A 14,344-nucleotide genomic window follows, 5' to 3' on the forward strand; every position below is an offset into this window, starting at 1 on the left:
AATATTGTATCCTTAGTGCTAAAACTGAGCCTTTTCAGAACTGCTTCTTAGCACCTGCAGCCACTAAAGTCATTTGCACATACATAAATAAATTAACAATGAATAAATAATTTAATCCCCCCAACACGTATACATGCACACATGCACACTGCTACCTTCAGATTTGATCCTTGGCTCCCACTGAGTGTATTTGTTCATTTCTAATTCTTCCATCATTCCTCCCCACTCCTCTTTTTTGATAAAGTCTTCAGATACTTGCTGGCTGACTGTCAGGCTAATTTTATTATTGTTTTCGCTTGATTAGTTCTGTATGTGCTGGGTTGCTCTTAAAACCCACATGTCTCATGGAGTCTCCCCAAAAGCTGCCTTTTCTCTTGTTTCCTGAAAAGGGATGGAAAGTGCCTGCCCTTTCTCTGGACAAAAGCTCTGATTTTTTTCCCCTTCTAGTTATTCTTCTGAAGCTGGCTCCTTCCGCTCACCCAAGCGCAAAAAAACCTCATTAGAGGACACCTTTCTTTCTGCCTTCTATAGGCAATGCATGTAAGGCTTTCATATGTCAAGTTTTTCAGGTCTTGGATGAATTTGAACATTTTCGCCTTTAACCCTGCAAGACTATAAGTTGAGCTTACCACACATGGCCGGCTTGCGTCTTTTGGCTTTTAAATGGTTTTGGCTCAAGGGTCTTAAATTCTGTTTCTTTCTTTTTAAAAAAGATCTTAACGTAAAGTTACCTTCATACAAAAACATAAGGATGCTACAAAAATACATTCTGATATGGATGTATCAAAACTCAGGATTGGATAAAAATTACCAACTACAGCTAATGCCTCCCTCTGCAGTATCCACCAGAAATATTTTTTCAACCTTCTAGTTAACTTATTTTCAAGAACAGCCTTATCATGTTTCAGTTGATAGGGAAATACCATTTTTGTTTTATTTCAAAGTAATTTTGAGTGCAATCCTATGCTGCAAGAATAGAAAACATCAGCTTTGCTGAATTTAAGATTTTGATCAGATATGATTTCTCTAACTATGATTTTTTGAGTTAGTTTTAAATGACTGGTTTTAAATCACTGGTTTCTTACCACAGATTAAACCATAAACAATGGTTAAAAAACATAATACCTTATGCATATCTGTTAAGTGTATGATAGTCCTTGCATCACAGCTAATGGAGCAAAATTTCGTGTGGCTGCTTGTAAAATTTGGCAGGGTGTACTGAGTATAGCAGGAACACATTGGCTCAGTGGCTAAGACGCTGAGCTTGTCGATCAAAAGGTCTCAGCGGTTTGAATCCCTAGTGCCGCGTAATGGAGTGAGCTACTGTTACTTGTCCCAGCTTCTGCCAACCTAGCAGTTCGAAAGCACGTAAAAATGCAAGTAGAAAAATAGGGCCCACCTTTGGTAGGAAGGTAACAGTGTTCTGTGCGCCTTTGGCGTTTAGTCATGCCGGCCACATGACCATGGACTCATCTTCACAACGCTGGCTCTTCGGCTTTGAAATGGAGATGAGCACCACCCCCTAGAGTTGGGAACGGCTAGCACATATGTGCAAGGGGACCCTTTACCTTTACCTTACTGAGTATAGCACTAATTAAATACATTCATTTTATATTTGCTTAACTTGTATGCTGTCATATTTATTCAGCCTTACTGTTTTTTTTAAATTTTGATAAAATCACCCAGTTCTGAATTATTATTTTTAATTGCTTCCTGTATTTTTGCCTACAGTTAGATATATATAAGCCTGGTAACTCATTTTAATTGGGACCAGGGTGTGTGTATGTGCAAATGGATCTATTGTTCATACTTTTTATTGCTTCTATTGTCCTATTTGTGCTGGTCTATGACTATAATGATTGAGAAGACATATTTTTTCTTCCTTGTTCATTTCTTCCCAAGACCCAACCTCAACACCATCAGTTAATTGCCCCACATTCAGAAACCCCCATTATTCTTATATCCTTCACCAATTATCTTAATTGTTCATCATGAACAATCACTCTTTATTTATATTCATTCTCTGCCATGTGTGTATATGAATCGATCTAAGCCACTTATTTGAAACAAAGAGACCTTTTAAAATCAGGTAAATCATCAGTCATCAAGCTTATTCGTTTTCAAGGTTTTTAATATTTCAATAACTTTTTCTGTTTTCTCATTCTAAGCTGTCCACTAATATCCACTAACAGGATTTATTTCTCCTGGATCATATTCATTCATAACATTGCATAATTCTCCCCAAATTAAATATCTGCTTCTTCCATTATCACCATTCTTTGGAGCAAACTTTCATATGCATTCAGCACAACCTAGGTGACAGCAATGCATACTTTTTGACATACCATACATGTTATCTTTCTTCCAGAATTAAATCTAGCTCTTTACTTTTCTGGCTCTTGCATCATCTACTGAATTTCACAATAAAAGGTCTTTATTAATTGTATTTCATCCTTCCTCTTTTTAATGGTTTCATTTCATTCATTAAATCATGCTCTTTACCAATTAGTCCTTTTGCCTTTCACTTTACACTCTTCCATAGATTTTGGTCATTACTGGCCTTCATTGCATATGGTGGCTTTTTTTGGCAAAGTAGAACAGATGAGATAACCAGTTTGGTGTAGCAGTTAAGGCACCAGGGAAGTTTGTAATGCCACCTTAGGCACAAAGCCTGCTAAATTTATTTATTTTATTTATTTTATTAATTAAATTTGTATGCCGCGCCTCTCCGAAGACGCAGGGCCGCTCACAATGCATTTAAAATCATTATAAACGACCTTGACCAGTCACTCTCTCTCAGCCCTAGGAAGAAGGCAGAGGGAAATCAAGAGATCTTGAAAGACTTGTTCAGGCCATTGGCAGCAGACAACAGTGACTTGAAGGCAAGAGAGGGAGGGAGGGGAGAGAGAGAGAAAAAAACAGAGACAGAGAGAGACAGACTAAATTACTAGCTTTAATCATTCACATGCAGAATTCCTACCCATGCTTGGCATTGCTATGCAATCAATATATTTTGTGATTGTCAGACTTCATACCACATCTGGCAATAAATCTTTCTCCAGAATCTGTAGTCAGTGGCTACCTATAGAAGCTTCAATGATGTGATATGATTAAATAGCTTTCATTCAAATAAAATAAGTCATATATGCCTGATAGATCTAAGGTAGAATATAGAATCAGTATTTTTGAATTAATGAATTCTTAGCCATTATTTTCTCTGTTTTGAAGGTTGACATTCTGTGTTTACATGATGATTCTCTCCGACCTTAGTTCCCACCTTGCCAATTTTAGCCCTTACAATGACAGTCAAAGGATGTCCAATATTCCTGCTTCTCTTTCATATAAATCAGATTGTAGCTCCACTCAGGTCCAATTTGGTTGCAGAGAGATATGGAGAGATGGGCAGCAAACAAATTTAGTAATAAATAAATAAATTTGGTAAAGATCATGTATTCTGCAATTATTCAGAAATAATCAGAAGAGGATAGCGATCTCTAATAGCTAAGGTGTTCAGGAGCCTGTACATCATAGTCTTAGTGTAGAGAGCATTCGTCTTGACAAGCAAGGTAAGATTTGCTATAAATTATTTTCAACAAATTCCTTTAGACAATTGACAAATTAACATTCACAACAAGCATTCAGAGAGAAGCACTTCTCTGTAGCTCCTCTGAGTTATGGAATAGCAACCCCCAGAAGTCTATCCTATTTTGACCTTGCTGGCATTTAGAAGAGCTGTGATTTCTGGCAGGTCCTGGGCGGTGTAATTTATCACCCCTCTGTGTCACTATTTTTTTAATAGCATTGCTGTACCCCAACATGAGATATCTCTTCCTTTTATCATTGTATTTGTGTTTCTGATCCTTATTTTCAATACGCTGCCTAAAGTAACTTCAGTAATTGAGGCAACCAATTAATTGATTAAATAAATATGAGACTTTACAAAGATAGTAAGAGGATGCTGTGAGTACTGACAGCAGTGGAAACATATTAGTTTCCACTTTTATTGCCCCTTTAAAACATGTGGCTATGGCCCTTCTTCTCAAGATGGACTTGGTCTTGATTTTAATAATTAATGTTTATCTTCCACCATCGCTAAGAAAAGCTGAAACCACTGCAGTATGGATGGAGTTGGAACACTACATTAGTAAACTCATCATGGACCATCCAAAAGCCAGGGTCTTACTAGGGGGAGACTTCAATGCTAGATTGGGACAGATTATTACACATTATATATGAAATATCATCAATATCCATTATTGGAGGTTCCCATACAAACCACGACTTTCCCTCACACGACTTTCACACGACTTTCTAAAGACAATAGAGCAAATTATGCTGGCCTCTGTCTTGGCCTCTCTCTAAATGTATTTATATATACATATGTGTGCATCAGTGGTAGGTTGCCCCCGGTTTGCACCGGTTCTATAGAACCGGTAGTAAAACTGGCAGGAGGCTCCATCCACCAACCCCGACATCATCAAAATGCTTCTGCGCATGCGCAGAAGCTTCTGCACAAGTAGCCCCGCTGCGAATCGGTAGTAAAGGTAAGTAGAACTCACCCCTGGTGTGCGTGCATGCGTGTGCGCACGCATGTACTTCCTAAGTGAGAGGAAATATCCCTGAAAATGGAAAGATTCATGTTTCATGCTAAAATCAATATAAAATACAACTGCTTCATTTCAGCTAATGTGTTAGTTTAGTGAGATTTAAAATCTTGCTATATCAATCCCAAATACTACTATAGATTAAAATGATTTGGGTTTGATATAAATAAACAGTCTGATCTGCAATGATTATTTCTAAAGTAGGGTAGGTTTGCCCAGCTCATTGTGCTTTATTTCTTAATCATGCTTAGGCCAGTTGTGGGTGAATAGGAGGGAAACACAGTAGGAGACAGGAGAGGAGGGGAGGGGAGAGGAGGAGAGGAGAGGAGAGGAGAGGAGAGGAGAGGAGAGGAGAGGAGAGGAGAGGAGAGGACAGGACAAGACAAGACAAGACAAGACAAGACAAGACAAGACAAGACAAGACAGAGAAGATAGATAGATAGATAGAACCATCACATGCAACTGTAATTGTATGAAATGTTTCAGCATGGAAAGAACTTCATCATATTGTCATTGGGCTTTTCAACCAGATGATTTCATACACAGAGCAGTTAAATCAACACCTGCTGAATAAATGAGAGACAAAAGTATGGATGCTCTCTTGCATGCCCAGATGTACAGAGCGGAATGAAAGTCTCTTTTCAGTTGATTACTTACCAAGTATTTGCTATGAAAAAGACTAGAATTAGAGGTCTACTAACCAGATAATAATTTTCAAAATATACCTCCAGCTGTTCCTTTTTCCATGGTGTCTGTTTACAATCTGTTAATTTCCTCCTGTTTCCTCAGAGGGTTTTCTCTGGGAAACCATGTCATCCTTTTAATATTAATGGATATCTTTGAACCATGCCTGCAACATCCACCATTCCAAGCTTGCCATTTTGCATCATCCGAACTTAATGCAGGCAGGTGAAGTTGCTGTCATGAGACCATATGGGAAGAATTGGCTGCTTGTTCAATAATGCTTGAAAGCACACGTGACCTCTGTATTAAGAAAGCTGCAGTGGATAGTCCCTGGGTGGACCCAGACCCATGCTGGTTGCAAGGCTCTTGTAGCCGCTAAGACAAATTCAAGGCGACTGAGGCCTAGCTTTGTCCCTTGTGCAGAGAGAACCCCTGATTTCATGGGGAAGATTATTTTTATTCTTGCCCAATCAAGGATGAAGCCCAAGAAACAAGGGGCTGGGAAGTTTGCTCTTGTATTTTGTCGGAGGCACCATGCAACTTAATTTAGAGGAGAGCATACAAGAAAGAAAAAAATGTGGTGCTATTCAGGCATGAGGAGGGAGAGAGGAAAATTAGCCTCAAAACATATTTATTCCTTCTTTCACCTAAAATAATATTTCTCATTGTCTGGGAATGAAATTAAGACTACTTTAGACTGCAGGTCTTTGTAAATGAGCACGGAAATGAGGAGAGACCCGGTACTAAAATGAGGAGAAGCCAGGAAATGCAGAGGCAAAGAAAGATTGAGGCAGGACAAGGAGACAAAAATTTTATCCCAAACCCATTGTAAATCTAAAGCCGAGGTTATCCTCCTCTCTTAAATTAAAAGGGGAGGGAAGGGCACACACACACACACACACAGAGATTGAAGAATAGAAGCAACTTTTGAGACACAAAGACTGTCTTGGGCTGCTGCAGGTTTGCAAAATTATATGTAAATGACATCGGTGACTGACTGTGGTGGCCTTGGGCTAATCCTAGGAAGAATATTGAGCAGAGAAAAGTTAGGAAGGAGGGAGAGTTTTGATCTAATTTGGTTAACAGTACTCAAAATGTTGAATAAATTAATAATAATTTATATTTCCAGGATAACAGTGGGTCCGTAATGCTTCAGTGCCAAAGGAGATCTGAACAGCTTAGTGCTAGGACAGAGAAAAATGGTCAAAGATTTTTTTTCTTCATATTCTGCCTCAAGAGATAAGGAAAATGTGTGCAAGACATGATTTTTGATAATAGACACCTGCCATTCTTCCACCACCACATGGATTTTATCCTATAGATGCTTAACAAGAGCTGTTTTCTTACAACACTCCTGTGGTGGGTTGCTACCGGTTTGCCCCAGTTCGGGTGAACCAGGAGCGGCAGCGGTAGGAGGATCTGCCCACCCGCCCAGATGTCATAAAAAATGCTCTGTGCATGTGTAGAAGTGCCACATACTCACAAAGCAAGCGAGCGCACCCGCACGCTCTCAATAACGAACCAGTAGCACCGGGATTTGAAACCCACTACTGCAACGCTCATAATATGGATTGGAGTCATAAGAAAACTGGTTGTTATTTCTCTTCCTTTCATCAAATTTTAATTGATCTCTTTTAAGTCATCTCTCATACCAGATTTGTTTTTCTGTGTTTACAGTTTAAAGGGGAAAATATGGTATATGTTATACACAATTGTAATGAATATCTTTTTTGTCCCTCTCAGGAATTGTGGGCTTTACAAATTGTGGATCAACCTATTTGATGACCTTAGCAAACAATATAGTTCAGTTCACATCTTAAGTCAGCAGGACAAAATGGAATAAGTTACTCTGTTTCCCAAGAACTAGTCTGGAACTGCTTTATGACCGTTGTGGCATCCCCTGGTCACGTGATTTACATTTGGATGCTTGACATCTGACTCACTTTTATGATGGTTACAGTGTCCTGGGGTCACGTAATCCCCTTTCGCAACTTTCTGACAAGCAAAGTCAATGAGGAAACCAGATTCACTTAACAACTGTGTTACTAATTTAACAACTGCAGTGATTCACTTAACAAATGTGGCAAGAAAAGTTGTAAAATGAGGCAAATCTCACTTAACAAATTTCTCAGCTAGCAACATAAATGTTGGGTTCAGTTGACTATCTGTACAACATAACTAGTCAAGCCAGCCTTTCATCCGGCAGGATAATTGAAGTTGTGCCATTTATCCAGAGAGAGACAATCGTCAGAGTCTTCATAGCTATTACAATGAAATTAGGGGCTTATTAATTCCTTCTATTCCCCCCCCCCTTTCAGGTTTATAAATCTGAAATAGCCCAGTTGAGGGATAGGTCAGCACTGATGGAATCATGAGAGAATTACCCTCCATTAGCACCTTCTTTGTTTCCTATTCCCCCTCCATGTGGCATGGAAGTTAAAATATAAAAACAAATTCTTGGGAAGTTGTTGCTCCTGCTGATGTAGGATAGTTTTAAAATGTTGTCTTTTTTGCCACTGTATTGTCTCTTCTCTGTTTCTATGCTATGGCTGACCAAGGTGGCTACATGGCTCCGCCCACATTTTGACAAGCTAGAACGCTCATATAATAGATCCTTTAGCCCACTTAGACTAAGTTGTGTGAACAGGACCATTCTCATCTGTCTGTCAAAAAAAGATAGAATCTAGAACCCTAAGCAGTTTGTAACAGAATACCAAAGCAGTCAGATTTCTAAGTGTTCCGGAATAGCAGCAACCATTTCTTTTCTTCACTCCTATCCACCACCAAGAAAATGTAATAGGAAAGTTTTGTGTAGAGAGTTTGTGAGCTCAAGGCTCGTAGTAACAATCCTTAGCAGAGATGCATACAGTCATATTTGCCGTTTTCATTAATTCTAGCCGAAAGTCCAGCACTTTTTAAAAGTCACATTTAAACTTTGTACAAGAAGAAAATAACATAAATCCCCACAGGTTCCATGTGGCTCATCCTTCTATTATCCTTTATATTCTTTGTAATGAGAATGTCCTAAGTTCAGCTTCTTGCGAACCAGTAGTAAAGGTAAATAGAACCCACCCCTGCTCTGAATGATCACTAAATGAATGGTTGTAAGTCAAGGACTACCTCTATTTCAGTTAAAGGTTGCCCTACAGAGTTGCTCCTCTTGCGAGTGTAAAAATTGTCATGAGCAGGATGGTAAACATACTCATTCAGCACAGGCATCTCCCCTCTTTGTCTTAAAATCAGTACAGCTCTCTGCAACTATACTGATGTCTGTTTGGAAGCAAACAATATACTATTGGAGCAAATATTTGGAAGAGCTGGATAATAAAAGAATGAATAAAGACATAAGGCATACACACCTTCTTCCCCCAGGAGTTCATCTTTATTCTTTCCCCACCATTAGTTACATATCTGTTTACAGTGATGGGAGGGCCATTATGGTGCAAGGTAATATATTCTCTTCAGATAACTAATGGGCTGAAAGATGTCCTTTGCCTTTAAGAACAACATGTCAGAAGAAACCATCCAGTTCTCTAATTCAGCCATGAAAGACACTGGAGCCCCCTTTGGAAAACAAACTGGACATCCCAGATGTAGGCTACAACACAGATGGATGTTGGCCAGGAGGCAGGCTAAATGTATTGGGGTGGGAATGGCCAATCAGGTTGAGGTAGTGGCGATCCAGCCCTTGTACCGATGGCAAGAAAGTGTTGCGCTGCTGTCCGGGACTACTGAGGGGCATAGTGGTATTGGGAAGGTAAGGAATGGTGGGATTTCTGGTGGAACTGTGCCAGGAGAAGTGACTGTGCCCGGCCGCTTGTGAGAAAACAGGATCGTTAGTGCCTTGACCCAAGCAGTCTGGAGCTGGAGGAAGCTGGTAGGAAAAGTCTGACTCTGGAAGAGATCCCAAGGAAGCATAGAGAGGTTCTGTGATAAAGTGAGCTTTGGATTGCAAGAAAGCCAGAATCTGAGCATACTTGGTATCTTTGGTCTCCATTCTCTCCACTGTGGTCAGGTAGTGAACTAGGTTCTTCATGCATTCATGATAGCCATAATAAAAGTAGTTGGCAAATTCAGCTAGAAGTTCTGCTGGAAAGGAAGAAAGAAAGAAAATAGCATTGTATGCTTGGTTTTGGGGATTTTTGGTTTAGGTTTAGGTAAGTTATATTTCAGTATAATTATTACGATTTGTAGTAGCTAAATTAGCAAACACTTTTTTTATTTTTAATTTAGTAGGCTAATTTCTGAAACTGACAGTACTCAAATATGGGCAAGCCTCCAAGTTAACAAAATATTAATAAAGGTATCTATGAAAGGCAGGCTGAAGAACAATGACATTTATCAAGTATCCAGCAGTGTCAGAAGTTATAACCACAAAGTGGATCATTAAATCAAGAAACTTTACTCCAAATTCTCTTAACAGAAAGTTTATACCATTTATACAAACAATCTAAACAGTACAAACAGTCTAAAATCAATGTCTGTCTCAGACTTTCCCAACATGGTTCTTTTCAGATGTGTGAACAGCAACTCTACCAGTTTCAGTCAAGCCATCTGGAAAGATGGAAGTTGTGGATTAACACATTTAACACCCTGCTGAAGACAGAATTAATCAATATTTAAAATAACTTCAAACAGCAATGTTGTATCCTACACAAACACACACAATTTGAAATATAGACCATTGTGGGTATATGTGCACAAAATATGCATCTACTGAAAGTTAACACATCACAAAGTTAATCAATTGGCAAGTGTGCTATAGTCCCTAAAAGTTTGTACCACCCAAAAAAATGTATTATTCATCTCAAAAGGCTTTCATTTTATTCTACTTAAAATGGACAAATAGATACCTCTTTATCCTAGATTATTAAACATTTAACAAATGCTAGATCCAATCAAATACCCACCTACCCAACCATACTCTCTTTGCATCCATCAATGCCCAATTACAGAAGATCGCATGCTTAATTTAATAGCCATGTTTTCTACAGTTAATGTCTCTTGCGCTCAGCAATCTGGAATGAACTGCCTCTTTCTTCATGGGTTGACCCCATTCTATTAATTTATCTAACCCTTAAAACAATACTTAATCATTCCAATAAAAATAAATGCTAAAGATTAGGATCTGGGGAAGGGGCTAAGATGAAGCTGCTCTTTAGCTGAGCTCCTCAAAGCCTGCCAGGAGGCAGCTCAATCACAGCCTTGAATTTGCTGCTCAGGTGTGGTGGAGGACAGCAGCTGGATTCTCCTATTACACAGAACCATGGAGGGGGGGAGGGGTTGTTGAGTTAAGACAATATGCAGACCAAGACTCTGAAGTATGTAAAACCTAACTTACTGCTTAGCATTTCAAATGAAAAAGTCTATAGTGGCTTGTCATTAAACCAGGGTAAAATAAGCCAAGATGCTTCTAAAAGTCAGGGGATCAGAGAAAGGCAGGGAAGGGATGGGCAATCTGGTTCTTCACACTGGGCAGCAAAATATTTGAGACTGGCCCTGGCCTGAAAAGGTGCCTTATTTCATTCCAAAAAGAGAGCAAATTTAATCTGTAGGAAAAGAAAAGAGTTTTCTGTCGTTTTAAAAATGTGGTTAACCGAATCTGAGCTACAGTTCTTAAGAAGCTCTGTCTTAGCATCCAGTCGACCTAAGGCGCTCCGCAAGCTTTCCCCCGAATCCCCCAGCATCTCTTTCTGCGCCAGGCTGCCCGGCTCGCCTGCTGGCTGCCAAGCGCCGGGACGCACCGTCCCCCCCCGAAGTGCGCGCCTACCCTTTTCTCTTCCCCGAGGGAAATCCGCGGAGTGCAGGGCCCTCAGGTATTGCACCGTCATCTCCAAAATCTCCGCCTTCTCTAGCTTGCCGGAACTCTGCAAGGAGCCAAAAGCAACATTTCAGGAGAAGTCACATCTGGTGCCAAGGAAGAAAGGGGGGGGGGAAGGGACGGACTTGCCGTGGCACAGAACGAAAAAGCCACTCCGTTTTGCCTTCAGCTGAAAGCCTCCCTGCGAATCGGCATGGCAAGGTTTCCCGCCGGAGCTCTCCAGGCAAAGACAGGGACCTGCCGGTTCTAACCAAGGCCACCCTTGTCACTTGCTGCGCTTTTTCCTCTGGAAGGACGCCAAGGCCCCGGGAGGGTTTTTGTTGTTGTTGTTGTTGTTGTTTGGCTGGGAAAGGCGCGTGTACCTGTTTGGCCAAGGCCATGGGGACGGTTTTCCCCAGTTCGTTTAGACAGCGGTTGATCCGGTCTCTTCTCCTCTTTTCGATCACTTTGTGCGAAATGGGGATCTTCTGGAAAACATGTTAGTGGTGCAGGATAAATACACGAATAGCGGACAAGCGGGAAGAGCCTCAAACCGGACGGAGTCCCACCGGTTTTTGTTATTAACCCCAGGCCATTTAAAAGTTACTCGATGCTTCTGGGTATCCACCTGCTCTTCACCTTTAAAAAAAAATCCCCGTCAAAATCATCTTTTGAAGCCAGAATTCTAGAATTAAATTCTCCCCCATCCTCTGTTGAAACTTTGGAGAGAGAGGGAGGAGGGGTGTCTTTGTCAGCAACCAATTACCTAGAACTCCATAGGATCTCAGTTACATAGGATGGGGGGGGGCGGGAAAGGGCAGGGAAGGGCAGGGGGAAAGTGCGACGGGACGAGAAGACCAGGCCGTCTGAACATCTGGGTCACCCAGTGGCCTGACAGGCTCACATGAGCTGCCCAGAGTGAAAAGTCTCCTTTCGAAGTGTTTTCACTAGTAGCTCGCCTGCCTGGTGCTGCGTCCCACCGACCCACCCTCCTCCACCCTCTTTTAAAGCCACAAAGCCAATGGCTGAGGTTAAATGGCACCAGGCCCTCCGGAGAAGAAAGCTGCGTTCGGCCTGAAGTGCGCGGGGCAGCGCCAAAGCGCCAACTCACTTTCCGTTCCTTAAGTTTTGAAGACATCGAGGCGAGAAGCGGACGGGGGGGAGGTGGGAAAGCTAGCCGGAGGTCTCTACTCAAGTGGCCCAGGTGGATTGTGGAGCCCGAACTTCCAAGAGGCGATTTATAAAGCGATCATTTCTAAGGCGAGGGAGGGGGCGATATTCATGGCCTGCCTGGTTCCATAGGATTAGGGAAAGCAGCATTAGGAGAAGACATGCATTAAAGATAAGGTTTCCTTAAAACCTGGGTATGTACAGGGTATTCACCCCCCCCTCACCTCCCCAGAGACCAGGGGTGGGTGAGGGAAGGAGGACAGATCAGCTTTGTCACTCCACGTGGCCTTCAAGGACACGTGATTGGCCCCCCAAAGAGCATTTGCATGGCAACGGGCAGCGCAAGACCACAGAAGCAACAAGTGGAGCGCAGTGGCGCGCTGGCAGGTTGTGAAACACCCGCGTCCTTCTTCAAAGCCCCCAAACGCCCGGTCGGTCTCTCACACGACCGCCTGTTTACAAATCCCAGGCACCTCTCTCCTCCCCCCCACCCCCGCTGCCTCCCTTCCCTGTCCAAGCGCCGACTGCATTTTAAAGCCTGTCCAGAGTCATTAAAGTAATTAAGTAAGCCCTTAATAGGCTGTTCCGCCCAGTTCAAGGAAGAGCCCTTGGAGACGGAGTGGGTCCGTTTGTTCTCAGGCTTTTCTCACACGACTTGGTGACACGTCCCATCTTTATGAGAGGTGGCAGCGAGGCTTTTTTTGTTTTCATCGCTTTCTGTGGCGGGGAGGGGGCACCCCGGCAGGTGTGGGGACTGAAGGGTGGCACAAGACCCCCCTCCCCGCTTTATAAATTTCTCTCCTCCCCTCAGCAGACCCAGGGAGGCTCCTTCAAACTTTTGGCACACGACCGTCCTTTTTCCTATGGTGTGTATTTCTCCATCGTGTGGTTTGCCTCGCTCCTCCGCCCTCCCCCCCCGCCTTTGGAGAGGCTCAATTTGTAGCCTATTATCCTATAGGAAAATGTCCCATTGAAAAGTGTGAATAGTTTCATTGGGCCTAAATTTTAATAATGCGGGTCAAAGAAAAGAGAGGCAAAATAAAGAGGGAATCGCAGCTGCTCCGAGAGCCCATTATGCGGTGTCACCTGCACCTATTCATTTGCCTAATTTTGGTCAATTTAACAAACTTCAGGAGAAATTATTGTGGCATTGTTAGAGAGGGTAAAGCTTTCTGATCGAATTAACAGCATGTTTTGATCCGGTAAATGTCTTGAGAAAGAAAGAAACAATCGCGTTTAAAGGGGCTTGGAGTGAAACGCGCCAAGTGGAGACGCCAAAGCGCAGCGCTCACAAAGGGAGCAAGTAACTGCCACAGGGAACTTTTGTACACGCACATTGCTGAAGTTTTTACACAAAAAGGCATTATTTCATACTTGAATAGTCTAATCCAACAATTGTCTATTTTCTGCAAACATATTTTCACAGCATTGTTAATTTTTTTCCAAGGGCCTCTGTTCTGGCAGCCGCGCCTCTTGGCTTGAGGCGCAAAGGATTCTCATTCGGGGGGGCAACAGATTTGTTCGAGGGGGGGCGTCCAGAGGGAAATAATGGACGTTGGGGAAAGATGTTTTATATATTCTGAAAGACTCAAGAGGGAAATATGGGAAACACTCCAACAGGAATCTAGGGAAATTCACAGAAGAAGAAGGGTCCTTTTCCTCTCCAAAGCTTCCGTGCGCATTTCCAGACCCTCTTTCATCTTGCAGTGGCAACTCCTTACTTCATTGCCCAAGGACACCCCGCACCTCCCAATCACTTTATTTGATCTATTCACTGCCTGAGTAATAAATGCGATCCAAAATACAGCTGTGGGTTTGCCAGTTCATATAAAAATAACCCAGAGAAATTTGGAGAGGTATGCCAGAGCCTTCATTTAGATCCAGTCATTCAGGAAATGGAGCCTATTCCAGGGAAATACTATCGTCGTGCTCCCGAGTTCAAATTCTTAGTTTCATTGTCATGTTTTGCAGGTTCTCTTCTCTTTCTTTAAAACAGATTAATGTTCATCTCTTTTATTATTACTTTACTTTGGAAAGTGCCACATAATGTCCTTAAATTTTAACTGTTTTCTTTTTCTTTTCACCG

At 41.8% G+C, this 14,344-nt stretch overlaps 1 protein-coding gene across 2 annotated transcripts; it reads right to left on the reverse strand.

The window, feature by feature from the left end:
- Window positions 1-8,644: 8,644 nt before the first annotated feature.
- HELT (helt bHLH transcription factor) lies at window positions 8,645-12,313 on the reverse strand. Of its 2 annotated transcripts, none has more exons than XM_034442954.3 (4): window positions 12,200-12,313; window positions 11,472-11,576; window positions 11,059-11,155; window positions 8,645-9,377 (listed from the first exon to the last, which is right to left on the reverse strand). In XM_034442954.3, exons 1-4 carry the CDS (start codon window positions 12,224-12,226, stop codon window positions 8,887-8,889), a joined length of 720 nt encoding a protein of 239 aa, XP_034298845.2. In that variant the 5' UTR covers window positions 12,227-12,313; the 3' UTR covers window positions 8,645-8,886. The 2 variants fall into 2 exon arrangements, with proteins under 2 accessions (XP_034298845.2, XP_034298846.2); XM_034442955.3 differs by having other exon boundaries at window positions 8,645-9,374; window positions 12,200-12,310.
- Between the last annotated feature and the right edge of the window lie 2,031 nt (window positions 12,314-14,344).

The sequence above is a fragment of the Pantherophis guttatus genome, chromosome 8 (genome assembly GCF_059756535.1).
Source record: "Pantherophis guttatus breed Tessera chromosome 8, ASM5975653v1, whole genome shotgun sequence".
NCBI classification, from domain to species: domain Eukaryota; kingdom Metazoa; phylum Chordata; class Lepidosauria; order Squamata; family Colubridae; genus Pantherophis; species Pantherophis guttatus.